The sequence below is a fragment of the Phascolarctos cinereus genome, unplaced genomic scaffold (genome assembly GCF_003287225.1).
Source record: "Phascolarctos cinereus isolate Bilbo 61053 unplaced genomic scaffold, phaCin_HiC Scaffold_7;HRSCAF=346, whole genome shotgun sequence".
NCBI classification, from domain to species: Eukaryota; Metazoa; Chordata; class Mammalia; order Diprotodontia; family Phascolarctidae; genus Phascolarctos; species Phascolarctos cinereus.
The window spans coordinates 92,096,565-92,118,032 of NW_027556180.1; the positions used below are offsets into that span (position 1 = coordinate 92,096,565).

The window sequence follows — 21,468 nt, forward strand, 5'->3', positions numbered from 1 at the left end:
AGATATTTATAGCACTTAAGAGAGTTATTGTCATCAATAGTTTTTCTTTTTAAGATTCCTACTTTGAACCATGACTTGTATATTAATTTTATTTTTGGAGCTTTATTGAAAGGATTTTTTCATGCCACAGTTAGTTCCCAATATATTTCCTTTTCACTGAACTCTCTTTTTTAACCGTTCAGTCTCCCAAACCTCCTGATATATTGACCAAGTATAATAGTCTATCCATCCAATGTTTTGCACTCATGGTACCTTGTACTTCACTGTTTACTATAATTTATAGCTTCATTTTTTTTAGGTTTCATGTGAAATTATGCTATATTTTACTGTTTTCCATATCCTAATTTTGTTGTTATTGGGAAAAGTGTGCTGTCCGTGCTGCCACAGAAGGTAGAACCCTTGTACTAGAAGGCTTGGAGAAGGCAGAAAGGAATGTCTTGCCTGTTTTGAACAACTTATTGGAGAACAGAGAGATGCAGCTTGAAGATGGACGCTTCCTCATGTCTGCTGAGCGTTATGACAAACTCTTACAGGTAAGCAAAGGAACAAATACAGTTGCTTTCTCTTTAATTTGATCTTGAGAGGGAAAATTCTTCTGTAATTTCTGTTCCCAAATGGTCATCATAACCCCTCCATTTCCTCATACAAATCCACATGACTCAGCCATTTGCCCAGTGCTCCTTTGTTGACATATTGTTGGCTGAATTCATGTGAATATTGCCCATGGAGGGTTTCTGAGACATTAGCTCTTTCACAGATTCGATTTGAAGGTAAACCACTTTCAATTACATTCAGGAAATCCTATGGTGTGTACTTATATGCCTTGACTGCAGCTGAGTGAAATAATGTCTGCTTGCGTTTTAAGAATGTCTAACAATCCTTTTCTTCCTTTTTTTGGCAAGGAACTATTAATCTTCTTAGCTTCTTATTATTATTCTGTAACTCCCTATTTGCCTAGCATGATGCTCAGCAAATACTTTGGTATTGATTCATTGAAATGTCCCTGGTTGCTAACCGAAATAGCAGATTTTTGTTGGGATTGTTGCTTTTTAAGCTCTCTAATGTTGTCCAGCTCATTTAGCAATCTATGAATAACTTAGACTGAATAACTTGGGACTCATAAAAGGAAGCTAGTTCAAGAGCTATGACAAGCTCTCAAGAAATAAATTCTGGTGACATGGAATCAAATTATTCCATTGAGTAATAAATGAGGTGGTGTCATATCTTTTTCTGAAGTTTATTTGTGCTTTATCTGACAGTCTTCTGATCCACCAATACAACAAGTAAGGGAACTGGTCAGGAGAGAGCTCATTGATGGCCTCAGATATATAGGAAGAAGAGTTGGCAAAGAAGAAAGATAACTGAGGGTCAATATAAGAGAGTGGTTTAGTCTTATAAAAATAGTGTAAGGAAAGATGGAGCAGAGTGGGTTATAGAATTATAGTTCTAGATCTGGAAGGGATCTTAGAATCTAGTCTAGTCGAAGGATCATAGATTGAGAGCTCACTGTGATCTTGAAAGTCATTGATTAGTCCAACTGTCCCTGACCCCCATTTTACAGAAGAGAGAAACTGAGACTCCCAGATATGAAATGACTTTCTCAAGGTCACACAGGTAGTAACAGCAGTAATTGGGGTTTTTTTTGAGTTTCAAGAAAGGGAAACAATAACATTAATAATAGGTGACATTTATAGCTTTAAAATTGCTAAGAACTTTACATAGGTTATCTAATTTGAGCTTCATAGCTACCACAGGTGTTACTATCCCTGTTTTAGAGATGAGGAAAGTGAGGCTCAGAGATGTTCAATGTCGTGTTCCTGGTCATACAGCTAACAAATGTCAAAGTTGAGTTTTGAAACCAAGTCTGGCTTAGTCTAGCACTCTAGTTTCTGTGCCATGTTGCCTCTCAAGAAAGGGAAATTGGAAAGTGAGCAAAAAATGATTAACTGTTATTGGAAACCTAAGATCAAGGAGGAGATAGTAAGGGCGTTCAGATACCTTTTTTTTCACATACAGGTACTAAAAGAACTAGCAGAGAGGATTGCTGAGCTGTTGTTTGAGGAGTTATTAAAAATGGAAGAGTTGAGGTGAGCAGTTGTTATGATGATTTTCAGAACAGGGAACAGGGTAGATTATTGTGGATTCGATGTCAATTCCTAGTTCTAAAAATCTTTGTTAAATATATTTTATAAGCACCCACAAAGGATTGTGCTGACAACTAACTACCAAGGAGTGTGGGCTAAGTTCAAACAAGACATTCTACACTCACCTTATCTCTTTTTCTGATGTGTCACTAAAGTGGTAGGGCAGGAGAATGCCAGAGACACACTGTGACTGGATTTCACAAGGTACTTGACAGTCACTGAAATCCTTGTTGACGGAATGGAGAGTCACAGGCTGGATGATAGCCCAGTTAGGTTAACTTGGAACTTGCTGAAATACTTAACCCAGAGATAGGAGATTAATGAATGAATGAATGCCATCCTGAAGAAAAATACATGGTGGAGTGCTGTAGAGTTCTGTCTTAGGGCTGTTCTTGTCCGTACTTTATTTTCAGTAACTTTCAGAAGCAGTTATGGATAGAGACCTAGCCTCAGAGGCAAACATGATGCAGAGGAAAGAGTGCTGGCCATGGAGTCAGGAGTCCTTTCTCTTCCACTTACTACTTAACTGGCTCTGGAACTCAGTTCCCTCTCCTTTAAAATAAGGAATTTGGTTGGGCTAGATGACTTATAAGTACATGTCCATATCTGAATCTGATGCTGTCCTGTCTCTGACGCATACTACCCATTTGATTGTGAACAAGTTGCTTAACCTCTCTTAGTCTGTAGTTGCAGGGCAGGTTCTAATCTGCATTGGTAGAGGGAATTTTCTTACTGAGAATACCCTATAGAAATGAAATCATGAAATAAACAAACAAAAAAGCTAAGATGAAGCCTGATAGTTTGCTAATTAAAATATTAGGTGATATGAAGTTAAAGGTATTAAGTGGTTAATACATTGGAAGATAGAATTGGTATGCCAAAATATCTTGATAGTCAGAATAGGAGTTGGCAAATTACAGCCCTCAGCTTGTTTTTGTACTAAGAATAGTTTTTGCGTTTTTATTAAAAGTTTTATTTTAAAATGTAAAAAACATTCTTAGCTCTAAGGCCATTCAAAAACAGGGCCGGATTTGGTCCTCTGGCTATGGTTTGATGACCACTGAAGAGTGAGTCACATTTAATAAGATGAATGATATTCAGGATAAATGTAAGTGCTGCACTTGAATTTTGAAAAATCAGATATCCAGATTAAAGGTGAGGGACTAATAAGTAGGAACTGGTTAATGTGATAAAAATCCCAGGAGTTTTAGTAGACAGTCAGTTAACATTTATTATGCCCCTACTGTGTGCCAGGCATTGTCTATTGGGGATGCAAAGAAAGGCAAAAAGCAGTCGCTGCTCTCAAGGACCTTATGTGAAAGCCAAAAAAGTTACTGTGTCTTCAGATATATTAACAGAAATACAGTGAGTCTAATGAGGTAACTGGTAAACTGATAGTCATGTTGTACTATCCCCTCTTCAGACAACATTGCAAGTATTGTGTTCTTTTTTGGCTGCTGTGTTTTATAAAAGACATTGACAAGCTGGAGGGAGTCCAAAGAAGGGTGACTGAAGGAGACTTGAAACCGTGTTCACATCAACATGTGATATAGGAATTGGGAATGTTTAGTCTGAAAAAGAAAGGACTTTGGTAAGGCAGGATTACAGCCTTAAAATATTTTAAGGATTATCATGTGGAAGAGGGCATGGCTCCTCTGTACCTTCCATTCATGCCTTTGGGACCTAGGATAGATGTCACAGAAAGGCGGTTTTCAGCTTAACATAAGGAAATAACTTCCCAGCAGTTGGAACAGACCGGAAATGGAATGGCTTATTCTGAACAGAGTGAGTTTACAGTCATTTAAAGTCTTTGATATGAGGCTGGATTTTGTAGATTTGGGGGAGGATTTTGTAGAAGTAGTTCATATGATCTAGACTTCTGGGATTCTCTTATAACTCCTAAATAGGTGTTCATATGCTTGTGTTTCTACCATCTGATAGGTTTCTTCCAGCCTTTTCTAAAAATTATCTCGGTCTGGTTCAATTAGGAGATATAATTGAGAATAATCTAATTACCATGGCTTTAAAATATTGTTGTAGTTAATTTCCAGAAATGAATATTGACTTTAAATTCATTTGTGGGAATTGATTATGCAGAACCTTCTTTCTTCTACCCTTTCTAATTGCCAAATGACTTTTATTTGGTCCTTGGAGGTGGCATTAGCTAAAAGCATTCTTATTAGCTGATTAGAAAAAATTCAGATGTGTTTCTTTTTAAATTTACTGACTAATGATGAAAGACTTTTCTTATTCTGTGTCTTTTTTGTGGATTTGAGTCTGGACTTTGGAAAAGTCATTTTTTATACTATATTGAGCAGGGTTTTGTCACGTGAAAATAGGTTTGAGTTGCCACTTGGATTAGAGCTGTTCCTTGGAAATTATTTGACATGACAATTATCTAACTACACACAATCTTCTCAAAAGTAAATATCATTGTAAACTCAGTCCTTCTAGTTAAACTTGATTAAAAGTATTCATTATATTGGCTTTTTTTTTTCATAGCATTTAGTGTGTCTCCCACCCACCCCACCATCTCCAGCCTTGAAATTAGAGCCTTATTAGATTGTGATATTTTAGGACCTACGAGATTGGATTACTTAAAAATGTGATTTTTCACTGTGTCTAACACAGTTGATAACCCAGACTGATATTGCCTAAGCATTTCCTAAGTTAGGCTTAGCATTTGGGGAAAAAATGCTGTGGCTTGTGTGTGTATATAGTGTGATATTTCATTTTTGCTTTAGTTAAATGTAAACCTTAGAAAGGTTCTGTCTTTTCAACACCTAAATCCGCATAGCACTTGATCAGACGCTTGTCAGTATCTTCCCAGAAAGGAGGTTGCCTGGAAATGAACTGGTTACTTATATTTATATGCTTCAGTCATGATGAGAAGACACTGTTAGGTTCAATCACTTGTTTTGGTCTCCAGTCACCCTTTTGCAAATAATTTGCTTCTCTGACTCCATTTCTTCTAGTCTGTGAAGTTGTACGTGGTGTTTTCCCCACCTGTCCTGTCTTAGATCTGACCTTATTTTCTGTTGGCTACCTTTCCTTTACTAACAGATCTTGAGCACCATCATTCTGATCCCTATAATGTCATCTGCCACGTTTCAGATTGGTTTTCTTTGCTTGGTTGTTTACTTTTCATATTCTTGATGCACAGCTCTCCTGAACTAGGATTAACCAAATGCACAGCAGAAGCTTTGCAGGAATGTGTGAATCTCACCTCCTTACGTCAATTCATTGCATTCTAATTATTGTCCTTTGGTCCCTGTAGGATCACACCAAAACAGAGCTAGATTCATGGAGGATTGTTAGAGTCAGTGAAGATTTTCGAGTGATTGCCCTGGGTTTACCAGTACCGAGGTATTCTGGAAATCCTTTAGACCCTCCTCTTCGCTCTAGATTTCAAGCAAGAGATATTTACTATCTACCCTTTAAGGTTAGTATAAACCAGAATATTTAGTATTTTCCTCAGTTTTTATATTTGGATCTAATGAAGCCACTGTTTTAAGTACTTTGTTTACACTTTTTTTTTTTGCTCTGTGTGTGTGTGTGTGTGCGCTTGCACGCGCATGTGTGTGTGCATGATCCAGAAGTGGTTAATGGGAATTAGGTTGGACAAGTTCTTCAGAATATAACAGGAGAACTTACAATGGTATTAAGTCTTGAAAGATACGGGATGGGGAATGAGATAAGAGGGAGGCTTGGTGGTTTTTATTTTAGAACTAACATCATTATACTTTGGGAGGACTTTTTGATATAAATGGCTTAGTGTCTGCTCATTTAGGAGGGTAGAAATGTTAATGTTTGATGTTTGATGATACACCTTAGTAATTGATTTGATGACTGTTTTCATTTTCTACTTTAGGACCAACTTAAATTGTTGTACTCAATTGGGTCCAATGTTTCTGCTGAGAGGTAAGTGGTCTAAGGTATATTATGTTAAGCCATGTTGAGTCAACCATAAATTTTTAGAATGTATCCTTAAATTAGAAATATATCCACTCTGAGGACTTGAATAATAATCACAGGTATCTAACTAGCTCTTGAAATGTATACTAATTTCATATGTGTTAATAAGTTGTTAAGCCGTCTTTAAGTGATTTGGCGTTTTGTTAAGTCAGCAAGCAGTTATTACATGTTTATCGTATGCCAAGCACATAGTGAAGTATTGGGGACACAAAGAAAGGTCAAAAATACTTCCTGCCCTCAAGGAGTTCACATTCTAAAGGGGAAGAAAATATGCGGACAAGTATATACATACAAGTTATTTATAGGGTACATTTGAGATCATTTCAGAGGGAAGGTACTAACATTGAAGGGAGACTATGAAAGACTCCCTGCTGAAGACGGGTGGGTGAGGGGAGGTTAGCTGGGATTTGAAGGAATCCAGAAAAGCCAGGAAGTGGAGAGGAAGAAGAAGAGAGTTCCAGGCAAGGGAGAACAGCCTGTGCAAACCCATAGTCAGGAGACTGAGTGGCTCTTTTCAAGGAGCAGCAAGGAAGCCATTGTCACTGCATCATATAGAATATAGAGAGGAGTGGAACGTAAGAAGACTGGACCAGATTATGAAAGGTTTTAAAGGTCAAGCAGAGGATTTTATCTTTTTTCCTTGAGGTAACAGAATCACTGAAGTTTACTGAATAAGAGGATGGTATTGGTTAGATTTACATTTTTAAGAAGATCAGTTTGGCAGTTAGATGAAGGAGGGACTGAAATAGGAAGAGATATGAGAGAGACAAATCCAATCAAGACATAATAAAGATCTATACCAGGACAGTCATTGTGTTAGGAGAGAGAAGGGGATCACAGGAAATGCTGTGAAGGTAGAATTGACAGGATTTGCTAACAGATGGAATATGAGGAGTCAAAGATAATACCTAGATTGCCAGTATGAGGAACTGGGAAGATGGTGGGGCCCTCAGTAGTACTGGGGAAATTGAGAAGAGGGAAGAGTTTTGAGGGAAATATAATGAGTTCAGTTTTGGATGCGTTGGGTTTAAGACGTTCATTAAGTAGGTGGAGATGAGAGACTGGATATCAGCAAAAGGTTAGGGCTGGATAAATAGATTTGAGAATTATCTGCATGGAGGTGATCATTGAATCCATAGGTACTAATAAGATCACCAAGTGAGATCATTTAGAGGGACAAGAGAGTGAAGCCCAGGATAGAGTTTTGGGGGATGCTTCTAGTTAATGGGCACGACCTGGATAAAGATCCAGCAAAGGAGACTGAAAAGGAACAGTCAGATCAATAGGAGGAGAAGCAGGAGAGAACAGTGTTTTGAAAACCTAGAGTGAAGAGAGTATTAAGAAAAAGAGCATGACGGACCATGTCATTAGATTGGCAGTTAGATTTGGTTACTTTGGAGAGAGCAGTTTCAGTTTAAATATGAAGTTTGGAAGCCAGATTGCAGAGAGTTCAGAAGCCAGTTAGATGAGAGGAAGTATAGGCATCAGTTATAGATGGCTTTTCTAGTAATTTAGCCTTGAAAGGGAGGAGTGATATAGTACAATAGCAATATGGGTGAATGGATTGGTGGGATTTTTTTTGTTGTTTTCTTTTTTTGTTTTTTGTACAGGGGAGACATGGGCATGTTTGTAAGCATTAGAGAAGCAATCAGTGGATAAAGAGAGACTGAAGATTAGTGAAAGAGTGAGGATAATAGAGAAGTAAATCTGCTAGGGAATACAGGATTGAATGGATCAAGGGCCCATGTAAAAGTGCCTTGGTGAGGAAAAGGGTTTCCTCTTAATGTGAGGCAAGGGTGAAGGTCGAGATAGTGAGGGGAAACATCTGAGTGACATGAAATGAGAGGAGGTGAGAAGTAGTCTTGTTGAATGGGTGGTTGCTTTAATGCTTTTGGTGAACTATGAGACAAGGCTCTCAGATGGGAAAGTGGGAGAAGGTTTGCAGTAGGTCCTTTGAGGAGGTAAAAAGTTTGAAAAGCCACTGGTGGTGGGAGGAGGGGAATGGGTTATAGAGAGTTGATTAAGGAGGTATAAAAGGATTACCTTGCTGCAGTGAGGGGCCATTTGAAATTATGTGACATAAATTTGGAATGGACCCAGTCAGCATGGTTTCATGATTTTCTCAAGCTCTGTTCAGGAGCGCATGACTAGGAATGAAGACAGCTGATGTTGGGAGTAATTCAAAATTTGGCAAGTCATGATCAGCAATAGAATAAGGGGGAAGTGATTTGAGTTAAGTTTAATGCAGAATTGAGCTGATTCACAAAAAAGTCAAGACTGGAAAGGAAGGAGGGAGGCTTAGTGAGTGCAGGGAGAGAAGGAGTGATATCCTGGGACAGAACCAGTGGATGGAGAAATTGGAGGTCATTATGAATACGAAAAACAGGATTATGGGGTCATAAGGCATAGGGAAAGATGAAATGATAAAAGATTATGATCAAATAAAGAAGTTCCAGAGCTCATGAAAGTGAAAGGAGAACTCTTGTGAGTGATGGCATGACCATCTCTGTATGCAGTTGAGTTGAAATGGTGGAGAAGATGATGGAAAATAAGTAAATTGAGGAATTAAGAAATTAGTATTTGAGGGAGTATCAGGATATATTTTGAAGTTCCCTGGTATGAATGCAGGATTTGGGATGGAGAGAAAGATGGTGGTCTAGGCACTGAAGACATTGAAGAGAGAAGGAAAATGTCCTGGGAGTCAGTAGATAGCAGCTACCAGAAGAATCTTGATTAAGTGATAAGTATAGATTGAATGAACCTCAAAGGAGAAGAGATTACTGAGTGATGTCAGTAGAGGGAGAATCTGGAAATGGCAATAGGATGAATATTCTGTTTCTCCCACCATGGCCAGATAGGTGAGGAGTATGTGTGAAAGTTCAACCAGTACTGAAAAGGGTGGCCAAGGATGCAGTATTGTTAGTAGGTAGCCAGGTCTTAGTGAGAGACAGAAAATTTAAGGAAAAGATTTAAGATGAAAGCAAGTTTGTTTACTATAAAGCAGGCAGAGGGTATATCTAGTGTGAAACTTGAGGGATAGCAGTGAGAGTGGGAGGAGTAAGTGAGTAGCCAGTGGGAGATGGTCAGCAGTGTTTGTACAGTGACACTCCAGGGTGAATCACTGGGATGGGGAGAATATTATGATATGGGAGCAGGATAGTCATAATGTTGCTAATTATTTCTTTACTTAAAATGTGATAAAATTAAACTTGTATTAAACTTTAATCCTTAGGGTTTCTCAGGTATTGTCATTTGCTACTACACTCTGCTCTCAAGAATCTTCTACACTTGGACTTCCTGATTTTCCTTTAGATAGTTTACCAGCTGCAGTTCAAATCCTGGTATGTGTATAAAGAAGCATTGACCATCAAATATGGCGAAAACAATGTGATTTGCACAGAACAAGTTATGTTTTTATTTGACGATACTTTGAGAGTGACTTTAAAACGGTTTTTAGAAGGAAATAGTTTCTAAGTATAAGTCATTGGAGAAAAGTGGTTGTATTTTTGTTTTCCATATTTCTTGAATTATAATACCACGTCTTTTCATTGAGGTTTGGTTATCTGTGACAATTAACAATAATAATAATACCTTTACTTTAAGGTTTGCAAAACATATGATCCTTATAACAACCCTGTGAGGTTGATGCTATTATTCCCTATTGACAGATAAGGAAATTGAGATTTAGAGAGTTTTAGCTACTTACCCCAGAGTCACACAGGCAGTACATGTCAAAGGTGGACTTTCTTGGCTCCAAACCCAGTGCTCTATCTACTTAGCCAGGATCCCTATGAATTCTTATCTGCAGTGTGCATTTAGCTTCACTGATGTTCTCTTAGAAATAGTCACAAAGTGCTACTTATTATAGTTAACATGTAGAGTAATAGAATTTTGATATCTCCTCAAAGGTTTGTTGTGTGAAGATTAAGTGAGATAAATATATGTAAAGCATTTTGTAAACTGTAAAGAACTATAAAACACAAGCTGCTATAGTTTTATTATTGTTTTTAGCCAGGGATTAATTGTTGTTGGAGTCTCTTCCAGCTTTAAAATTCTGTGATTCTTCTGTGATTGGGATAGGGAAAGAAAGATGTTTGGCAGTTTCTTCCCCTTAGGCCAAAAGTTATAGAAGCAGCTTGGTATATTGGAAAAAATTCTGAACTTGGAGTCAGGAAGACCTGGATTTTAGTCACACCTCTAACAGTACAATCATGGGCAAGTCACTTAACCTTTGGAAGCTTGTTTCCTCATCTGTTACAAAGGGGATATTATTTGTAAAATTTCCCAACAAAGTTGTAATGAGACTCATATTTAAAGTGTTTTGCAAGCCTGAAAGCCCTATATAATTGTGATTTATCTTTTTAAAAGCAGACAAACTATGAATAAGTTTATGGACTATAAAAAACATTTGATTTGGTAAAGCAAAATGCCAGCTCAAGGTGTCTTCTACAGGATGGTGTCTCCCCTGCATATTCTAAAATTAGACAATATTACTTGAATTCATGCTATGATAGATAACTTTATTTGATGCCCTTCTGATTATTAAGTGAGGCATAAAACGGGGAGACATGCTTGCCACAGATTATTGTCACTGACATGGAGGATATCCATCTTCGAAGTCAAATGGAAGAGGAATTTTCTATAAATGGTGAGATTTTCTAGCTACTCCTGTCTGAATGGCATTTCAAGTCTTGTAGAGCTTCCTAGTAAGAGTTATAATCACTCAAAAGAGTTTGGCTAAGTATTCAGAAAGGAAAACCCCTGTGAATGAAAAATGAAATTGGCTTGACAGCCCATAGAACTTGTCATTCAATACTTTTATTTTGGGCATTCTCTATAGGGGCAACAAAGAATTGGGCCCAGAAATGAATAGAAGGAGGTCAATATGCTGTATTTCATTGAGAAATATAGCAGTGCTTTTAAGTATCACAAGCTTCTGTCTGAAACAAAAGCCTATCTTTTTTTGCCAATATTCTTCTATTGATGCATTATTTGTTGAAGATTATAGAATGCAAGGATGTCAGGAAGTAAGGTTGTAGGATAATAGGCCCATAGTAGGGCTTGGATATGTTGCAGCACATAACTAATGAAAACCTTTTTTAAGAGAAGCAGTGTGAACGCTAGCTCTTGGAAGATGTATGACTAGAAAAGGAGGTAGCCTGGTGATGTGGCAGAAATTTATGGATAGCCAGCAGACTCCATTCATATATGTATAATATCAAAAGATTTAGAAGAAGGATTCTTGAATATTGGTACAGTGGATGGAATACTGGACCTGAAATCAGTGAAGTCCTTAGTTCAAATCTGGCATCAGGTATTTGCTGTCTGAGTGACCATGGTCTCTGTTTGTCTCAACTTCGTTATCTACAAAATGAGGATGACGATAGCACCCGGTGTATTTATAAAATAAGGTATTTGTAGAATGCTTTGTAAACCTCAAAGTACTATTTAAATGTTAGCTCCTATCATTATTATTATTATTATTATTATTATTATCATCATCATCATCATCATCATCATCATCATCATCTCATCAATATCATCCCCTGAGGTGAGCTTATAGGAGGACATGGACAGGAGTCAGGCAGTATCAGAAAGGATTTATCAGTTGTAATCTGCATATTGATGATCTCAAAGCTCCATTAAAGTATTGGAGAAGATATTTCAAGTGAGAGGAATTCATTAATAAAATGTATATTTTTAATTCCCTTAAATGAGAACATTCTTCTAAATTATTTCCTTGTCAGTTCCCAAAAGGATTTATATGGTGATTTGTTATCACATTTTTCTTAAATACTGAATATGATGTTTTATTTGTTTTTTTCTTTCTTCTGATTAGGATTCCTTCCCTGCAATGTCAATCCAACATTTAATCCAGTGGCTTTACCCTTACACAATTTTACTAGGACATGAAGGCAAGATGGCAGTGGAAGATGTCTTAAAAGTAAGGACCTGATGTGATATTATTTAAGATCTATGGAAGTGTCACTGTGGCTCTTATGCCATGGGGTGGCCCAGAGCGAGCTCAGCACATCTTTCTTAGGGCTTTGTCATATGTGGAAACCTTTCTAATGGGAGGATAGGAAAAGACAAATAAGAATCAGAATGACCTATCAGAGAGATCCAGAGAGTTTGAGCAGGAAGCAGGACCAAGAGAATCCGAGCACAGAAGAGGCAGTCTTTTGTTTGAAACAAATAAGTGGAAATCAGGGAATCAGGTCATAGGATAATAGATTAGGAGCCTGAAGGGATCTTAGAAGCCAGAGAAGGCAACTAGGTGGCATGATGGATATAGTGCTGGGCCTGGAGTCAGGAAAGCCTGAGTTTAAATCCAGCCTCACATACTTATTAGCGGTGTGACCCCGGCCAAGTCACTTAATGTGTTTACCTCAGTTTCCTCAACTACAAAATGGGGATAATAGTGACATCTACTTCTCAGGGTTGTTATTAGGATCAACTGAGATAATATTTGTGAAATGTCTGGCACATGGTAAATGCTTAATATATGCTTGTTTCCGTCTGTCCTTCCATCTGGTCCAAATACCTTATTTTATGTATGAAGAAACTGAGGCCCACAGAGGTCAAATGATTTGCCCAAGGTCACACAGATAATAAGTGTTAGATCTGAGTATTGTGTTCTTTAAGGGGGATCACTAGAGCAAGAGCCAAAGCCAAGGTATCAAATCCAGGGTTAGTCAGTCACACTGAAGTTGGTGATACAGGTGAGCGTAATGACAATGTAGAGCTTCTGTTGGAAAATGGAGAATTGTACATCCTGTAGATGTCTGAGTCAGGCCTTTAATTTGGTCTTTCTGAGTCTTAAGGCCTGCCTTCTATTCACTGGCGTACTGCCTTTATGTGAACTTCGTTAAGTATCAACATCTCTGCGTTAAACTATGTCTGCATGTCCAATCCCCTTCTCTCTTCCAAGCTTCCCTTATTCCTGTCATCACATCCTGTAAGTTACCCAGACTTGAAACCATGGTATCAACCTGCACTCTTCACCCTACATATCTAATCTACTGTGAAGTCCTTTCATTTCTACTTTCATAGTATCTCTTGTAAATGGCCTCTCCACTCACGTGGCCACTTCCTTATCAGGGCGTCATCAGCTCTCACATGAACCCTTGCAGAAACCTTCATCTCTCAGCTTAAAGATTTTCTTCCCTGCAATCTTGTCTTCCACACAGGTGCTAAAGTGATTTTCTTAATGCACAGACCAGACCATATCAATTCTTGCACTTGATATGTTCTAGTGGCTTACTCTCACTTCCAGGATCGAATATAAAGTCCTCTATTTAGCATTTAAAGCCCTTTCACAACCTGTCTTCTTCCTCCCTTTCTACTCTCCTTACACCAGTGGAGTCAGATTCAAATTGAAACTGTGGCCAGTAATCCATACATAAGGATCCCTCAGGGCTGTAGATTGACTTAGTTTTAAAATGTAATATTATCTTTGTTTTATTTTATTTTTATTCATTTTGCTAAATATTTCCCAATTACATTTTAATCTGGTTCTGCTGCACTTGGGAGTCCAAGGCCTGTGCTTAACACCTTTGCTCCCCTCCATACATTCTGCATGCTGGCTATTCCTCACATGCAGTGCTCTGTTTTCTGATTCCGTGCTTTTATAGTGGATTTGAGCCATGCCTGGAATACTCTCTGTGATCATCTTAGCTTCCTAACTTCCCTGGCTTCCTTCCTCCTAATGCCTTCCTTCTGGGATTACCTTTCATTTAAAATATGTGTGTGTGTGTCTAATATATGGACAGAATTATTTGATGTGGTCTTTCTTCCCCATTAGGATGGAAGGTCTTTGAGGGTGCGCGCCACATTTTTGCCTTTCTTTGTATCCCCAGTGCTTAGCGCAGTGCCTGGCACATAATGATAACTTGATAAATGCTTAGGGACTAACTGTGTCTATGAGAGAAAAATCTGAAACTTATTTAGACTAAATGTGTGAAAAGATAATTGTCTCTCTATGGAACCTAGAATGTTATATTTGTTAAGTATTTTATCCTCCTTGAATGAACTAGGTCACTCTTGAAATTTATAATATTCCTTCAGCTGAAGCATAATAGATTCTGCTCTAGCCCCTTGTTTTAACTTTGTGTGTGTCTCTCTCTGTTTCAAGTATGTTTCTTGTAAACAACATATTTTTGGATTCTAGTTTCTAATTCATTCTGCTATCTGCTTCTGTTTTATGTGTGAGTTCATCCCATTCACAGTTATGATAGCTAACTGCATTTTCTGCCATTCTTTTTTCTTCTGTTTATCCTCCTCTGTGTTTTGCCTTATTTCTACTCAAAAGTCTGTTTTACTTGTGACTCCTACCTCCTTTAATCTGACCTCTGTTTTATCACTTATTACCTCTTTACCTTATCCTGTTCCCCTCCTAATTCCTTATTGGGTAATACAGATTTCTGTATTCTTGTATGTGTGTGTGTATATGTGTGTGTGTGTGTTGTGTGTGTGTGTGTGTGTGTGTTCCTGCTTTGAACCAATTCAGATTAGAGTGAGGTTCAAGCATTGCCTGCTACTTCCCCCTTCTCCACTGTAAAAGCTGTCTCTTTGTGCACCTCTTTTATTTGCAATAATTTCCCCCATTCTTCCTCTCCTTTTCTCCTGCTCCCAGTGCATCCCTCTTTCTTAACTATCCATTTTTTTGAGATGATCCCAACATAATAAACAGTTCCTGTGCCCACTCTTTATATAGAATTCTTCTAACTTCCCTAATAATGATAGTTCTTAAGAGTTACATTTATCATCTTCCAATATAGAAATATAACAATTTAACTTTATCAAGTCCCTTATAATTTCATTTTCATTTTTTACCTTTTTGTGCTTCAGTGTTGTTTGAAAGTGAAATTTTTCTATTCATCTATGGTTTTTTCATCAGGAATGCTTGAAAGACCTCTATTTCAATAAATATCCATTTTTTTCTCCTGAAGGATTATACTCAGTTTTGCTGGGTAGATTATTCTTGGTTATAATCCTAGCTCTTTTACCTTCCAGAATATCATATCCCAGCACTGTGCTCCTTTGATATGATAGCTGCTAAATCTTGTGTGATCCTAACTGTGCTTTTACATTATTTGAGTGGTTACTTTCTGGCTTCTTGAAGTATTTTCTCTTTGACCTGGGAGTTCTGGAATTTGGCTGGGAGTTTTCATTTTGGGATCTTTTTTAGGAGGTGATTGGTGGATTCTTTCAATTTCTGTTTTACCCTCTAATTGTAGTATATTGGGATAGTTTTCCCTTAAATATGATATCTAGTCTATCAGATTTTAGGCAGCCCAATAATTCTTAAATTATCTCTCCTCGATCTCTTTTTCAGGTAAGTTGTTTTTCCAATGAGATAGTTCACATCTTCTTATATATTTTTCATTCATTTGACCTTGTTTTGCTATTTCTTGATGTCTCGTGGAGTCATTGGCTTCTAATTTTTAAGGAACTTAATTCTAGGCAGCTAGGTGGCGTAGTGGGTAGAGCGGCGGCCCTGGATTCAGGAGGACCCGAGTTCAAATGTGGCCTGAGACACATAACACTAGCTGTGTGACCCTGGGCAAGTCACTTCACCCCTTTGCCTAACCAAAAAACAAAACAAAACAAAAGAAGAATTTAATTTTAATTCTAATTTTTAAGGAATCATTTCAGTGAGCCTTTGCATCTCTTTTTCCATTGGGCAATTCTGTTTTTTAAGGTGTTATTTTCTTAAGTATTTTTTGTGCCTCTTTTACCAAGCGGTTGATTGTCTTTTTATAATTTCCTTTCCTTGCTCTCGTTTCTTTACCTAATTTTTTTTTTATCAGTCTTACTGGATTTTAAAAAGTATTTTTAGCCCTTTCAGAAATTTTTGTTGGGCTTGTTACCAATTCATTTTTCTTTGAGGCTTTGCTTATAACTGTTTTGACATCATTGTCATCTTCTGAGTTTGTGTCTTGATTTTCTCTGTCACCATAGTAGCTTTTTATGGTCAGGTTCTTTTTTGTTGTTGTTGCTTGCTCATTTTCCTAGTTTCTTTGAACTTTGAACTTTAAGTTGGACTCTATTCTGGGGGAATGGAGGTAGGAGTGGAGCTGTCCCAAGCTTCTGGCTCTTTCACACTGCTGTTTTCAGAGCTAGTTCTGGGTATTTGGAAGTTGTCAATGCATCCCCCAGGTAGTGTGATCTGGAGAGAGATGTGGTCACTGCTTTCTTGGTCTGCAGCCTGGTCCTTATCAAGGAAGGGCCCCTGATCTCTTGGAGCTGCAAGTGATACTACTCCTTAGGGCCCCTGATCCCTTGTGACTGCAAGTGCTTCTCTCTGCATGTGAACTCTGACCCAGAAGTTGGTACAGGCAATGGAATTGCCACCCAGCATCCAGTCCTGTGCCCAGTGCCAGCACAGGGATCCCTTGTAATCTCCTTTTGACCAGTTGCCAGATCTGCTTCCCATCTCTGACTTGAGAGCTCCTGAAGTTGCCATGGCCACGGTCACCACATCCAAGGCCCACAGCAGATGTTGCTTATAAGTGTGCTCTGGGCCATCCCCCATCCCATGTCACTGAACTCTCTTTCCAATGTCTTCAGTTGTCTGGAGCTTCAAAAATGTCTCATCTTGACATTTTTTTTGGCTGTGTTGCTCCAGAATTCGATTTGAGACATTGTTTAGAGGGGAATGTTGAGAGAGCCTGGTTGGTTCCTTTATTCCACCCATCTAGCTTTGCCCCTAGAAGTTAAAATATTCATTATTTATGACAAAAGGATTTTTATCATGGAGGTCATCTAATTTAAGCACCTCATTGTACAGATGGGAGAACTTTGTTATGTGAAGAGACAAAGTTAAAGGCTGTATCTGTGGTTTCATTGATATAGGGTATTCCTAGGTGGGGAATCTCCCTCTACCAGTGTATGTTGGCATCTTCTCTATAATTTATAATCTTAGAGCATTGCCATGAGTGTTCAGAGATTAAACAATTTGCTTGGACTCCCATAGCCAGAATGTATAGGAGGTAGGACTTGAATTCAAGTCTTTTGGGCTCTGTGTTCACCACCACTCCATGCCACCTTTAGACCAGACTACTTTTTGAGCTAGCTGAAATCATAGGAATCATTTGCACCTGTCTAATTACCACAATGTCTCAATTTCTGATTTAGAGGAGTCCATAGTTTAGGAACTTCTACTATATAATAATGTTTGCAAACAGTAATTTCTATCCATTTTGTAACCTATCAGTCATCCTTTTTTAATGGAAGGTAAGTATGCTGTGATTCAGTTTGTCATAAATATTAAAGACCCATTCAAATTACCAAACCAGTAATACTTTATTCACTTAATTAGGTTGGGTATATTTTTATGTTGAAAATGTATAAGTTTAAAATGCACATTCTGAACAAGCTATGTAAAAATGACTGGAATTGAGCCACATGGCATGGTAAAATGTATGTAATTCCTCAGATTGCCACTACTGCATATTGATAATCTGCTAAAGTTTTTCTTTAGTTATAAAATCACATTTTATAAGCCTTGTTTAAGAAGTTGTTAAAGGAAATGTTCTGTTGCTGTACCTTTCTTTTACTGTCCTTGTGAGTAGTATTTTTACACCATGTATACAGATTTGTGCTTATTCATAGCATCATGTGACATTAAAGTTCACTAGTTCTGTCCTAGGAGTGTACTGTTGCAAAATACCAAATGTACGTAGAGAATTTCGGACAGAATTAACAAAGAATCAACTTTTATTGGGTTTCAGGCATTGAGGATTCAAATAAAACTTGTTGTGATTTTCTTTTAATTACAGCGCTTTGAACTACAGGATTCAAGAAACTCTCTCTTTCCCAGTAGGATTGTGAGAGTAGAAAGCATTCCAGGAAACCAAATTTATAAAGCTGCTGTGACTCTCCAGTTGGGGAACAAAGATGCAACCATTGAGGTGGTGATTCCCAGATTCTTAGTGTTTTAAGATTTGCTTCCTTTGCTAGATAATAATCTTGATTTTTTTTTTGGTTTGTTTGTTTATTATTTCATGTAAGGATGTAAGGCCTTCCTGGATAGTTTGCTTTTAAAAAATGTATCATAGATTTTTTTTTTAATGAAAGAAAACCTCAAAAGAGAACATGAAAAGAATGAATCCCTCCAAAGACAAAATTTACTGTTGTGTAATCATGCTGTGTTGTTGTACAATCATTGTTATTATTATTAAAATAGTTAATACCATTATTTTGTAAGGTTTTTTTAGCCAAGTTAATTAGTTCCCAGTAAATTCAAGACATGATTAATTCTTGTTTCCTTCTTGTTGATTTAAGAGGCAAAATATAATCTTAAAATACACAATTTTCTAAACAAAATTTTTTGGCATTTTTTTTTTACAAAGGAAAATGTAAGTGCTTTCTAAAAAGTCACTGGTTTTATTATTAGAAGGTGAAACAAATCTACAGCAGTGGCATCTGTAATTTTTAGTCTCAGTAGTTTAAGAGACAATCTGATTTTTCTGAAAGAATGACTTGTGATATATTCCTTAATATTACAGTATGGCAGGTGGATACATTAAGGACTCTGAAAATGGGAACCAGATCTTTGCATGTATAATAGACAAAAAAAAAAAAGTTGCCTCAGGGTAATTAGATAATGAAATGCTTTAGTATACTTTACTGATGGATCTTATGTAAATGCTTATCTCACCTTAGTAGCTGGTTTAGATTTAGTGGACTAGTGAGGCTTTAAATAAAGCGGTGTTCCTTAAATAATGTGTGTTTTAAGAAAAGCTTTTTTGGGTACAAAAAAGGAATAAACTAAAAATAGAATAGGCTTCCTCTTGTGTATCACATTTACCTCTGTTTCATTATAGGTGCCAGCTGGGACCAGGCCATTAAATCAGCATTCTGGATCAAACCATTTCATAAAGACTCTAAGCCATAAGCAGCTATTGGCAGAAATGATGCAGTCTCATATGGTTAAAGACATGTGTTTAATTGGAGGAAAAGTAAGAATGACAGCATAAGTGCATTGTTTGTTTGCTTTAAATTGTGCAATTGTAAATCCCTTCAATGAGTGTTTTCTTTTCTAGGGTTGTGGAAAAACAGTCATTGCCAAGGAGTTTGCTGATGCTTTAGGTTATGATATAGAGCCTATCATGCTGTATCAGGTAATTGTTCATTTGCATATGTGTACACTGTAAGAATAGATGTGTAGAGTATTTGGGCTATCTACAGAATTTCTTGGTAAAAAAATGCCTTCCTGTTAAATGACGGACACAGAAGAATAACCAAATGAGAGTGTGATAATTGTATATAATTTTGACTGTGTGCCTGAGGTGCCTGTTGGATATAAGATACCAGTGTTGAAATATTATTCTGGCATGTGCTGTGTTTTTTTTTAGTAGTTCTTTAAGAGTTTTGTGGAAAACTAAGTAGTATGACTGATTCTAGAGAAGCATGGAACTATCTTGGTTTATGGTTAGTATAATGATGCAGGGAACAGATTATACAGGTAGAGTAGTGTGTCATGGACATATTGTGGTTAAAAAAAAACCACTAACATTTGTTGTTCTGGCATGTTATAATATGGTGGCATGTCTTTTAAATATGTTTTTAATCCTGAAACATCCTCCCTCCCCCTGCAAAGCATGTTGAATGCTTATGTGTTAGGCCATGTCTGGTTATGATAGCATGCTTAGTTCCAGAAAGCTCTTTCTCTCTTCTCTTGTCTCATATGCATATCAGGTAGATTTAGATGATACCCATTTACTCTTTGGGAAGCAGTTTCATTACACTAGAATTTTGTTTTGTGCTCTTAGTTAATGGTTTAGCTTTTTAGTATTTTAGCTCCAATGGTTTGTGTAATCCTAGACATATTTATACTTGGGAGAAAGACATCTGATTTTTACTGAAATAATTTAAACCAATTACTGCTGTGACCTTAGTTTTAATTGCATTTTGAATGTTTCATTGAGTAATATTTGTTTTATATAGTTTTAAGGTAGTCAAGAAACACTTGTTGAATTGTCTTGCATTGAATTTAGAAGGAATTAGAGAGAGAGTAACATGATACCAGTAACTTTGATGCTACAGAATGAACCTTCTTTTGTAAAAAACATTTTAAAACTTTCTTTGTGACCACATTTCTTACTTCTCTTGGGTACATTATTTTTTCTGTACACTAAGTTGTCATTTAGAGAAGATCTTTGGGGTAGGGGGATTTATTGATGTATTGAATACTATAGGACACAATTACTGTCTTAATGGTGTCCTGGGAAAATATGCAATGAATTGTTTAATTTCAGAGACAAATGAATTGGCTTATCAAATACATTTTAGAACATTTTTTCATGTTAAGGAAAAAACATTTTTCCTAAATCCTAAAGAAAACAGTAAAGATGAATGTAGTGCTTCAGATTGAAGAACATGGGAAAAAGAGCAAAAAGTTGTAACCTCACTGAAGGTTAATTCTTAGAAAAAATTTTTGCTTTTTTTCGTTTTTGGATCTCTACTTAGCACAGTTCCTGGCAAGTATTAAGTAAGCATTTATCAAATGAGATAGTGTTTGTGAAGTATTCATCATAGTGTTAGCTCTTGTTTTACATTTCTTTTATCTATTTGCATTTTCATTTGTGTAATAATTATTTGTATACATGTCTTATGATTCTTATTTTAGGAACTTTAGGGGCAGGATCAATATCTTATCTAAATTTTTTTTTATTTCTAGTGCCTAAATCAGTATTTGGCATTTTGCCTTATATATCATAGGTGTTTGCTACAGATATTTTGCAAATACTAGAAGCATATGACTGCCTACCTTGAAAGATGCTGAGAGTTGTAATCCATACTTACTTCACTCTTTCAAAGAGAAAAGGGCTATATTAATAGAATCAAATAATTATTTGGTTTTGATAGTATTGGAGTCTCCATAAATATGCATGTTGTAGAGGCCTATCCTCCAAATAATATGCATGCAGGAGCCCCATTGGGAACAAGTGAGTAAACATTATTCCCCTAGTAGACTTACTTGGAGACTTCTCTGTTATTTGTGCATTTATAAAGCTACACTTAATCTGTGGTTTTACTGATGTGAACACGCCATTATTTTTAGACCTGACTATTTTTAGAATTGGGTTTTATGTGATAAAGGCATAGCCTGAACACCCAAATTTGTAGCAGTGCATAAAATATGTTTTATAATGGGCCATAAAAAAGTCTTAAAGTATTTTGGCAGGATTGTTAGGTCAAATTATTTTACCTAACTGGTTATCATTTTTGCAGTGTTGAAGTTAATGATTTAATGGTATTAGAGAAAGGATCCATTTCCTTCCTAACCCAATTAGGGCATATTTACATATCTCATTTTTCAAATCCACCCCAAAAAGTCTCC

The 21,468-nt window shown here is 36.9% G+C and overlaps 1 protein-coding gene across 2 annotated transcripts in view; it reads left to right on the forward strand.

The window, feature by feature from the left end:
• VWA8 (von Willebrand factor A domain containing 8) overlaps positions 1-21,468 on the forward strand; it is a 391,323-nt gene that overhangs the window by 92,640 nt on the left and 277,215 nt on the right. For both annotated transcript variants that reach the window (XM_020977001.2, XM_020977000.2), the window contains exons 5-12: positions 366-533; positions 5,422-5,586; positions 6,016-6,065; positions 9,352-9,460; positions 11,959-12,063; positions 17,903-18,034; positions 18,950-19,084; positions 19,169-19,246. In XM_020977001.2, coding sequence (XP_020832660.1) covers positions 366-533; positions 5,422-5,586; positions 6,016-6,065; positions 9,352-9,460; positions 11,959-12,063; positions 17,903-18,034; positions 18,950-19,084; positions 19,169-19,246 — 942 coding nt within the window. The remainder of the gene's footprint in view (positions 1-365; positions 534-5,421; positions 5,587-6,015; positions 6,066-9,351; positions 9,461-11,958; positions 12,064-17,902; positions 18,035-18,949; positions 19,085-19,168; positions 19,247-21,468) is intronic.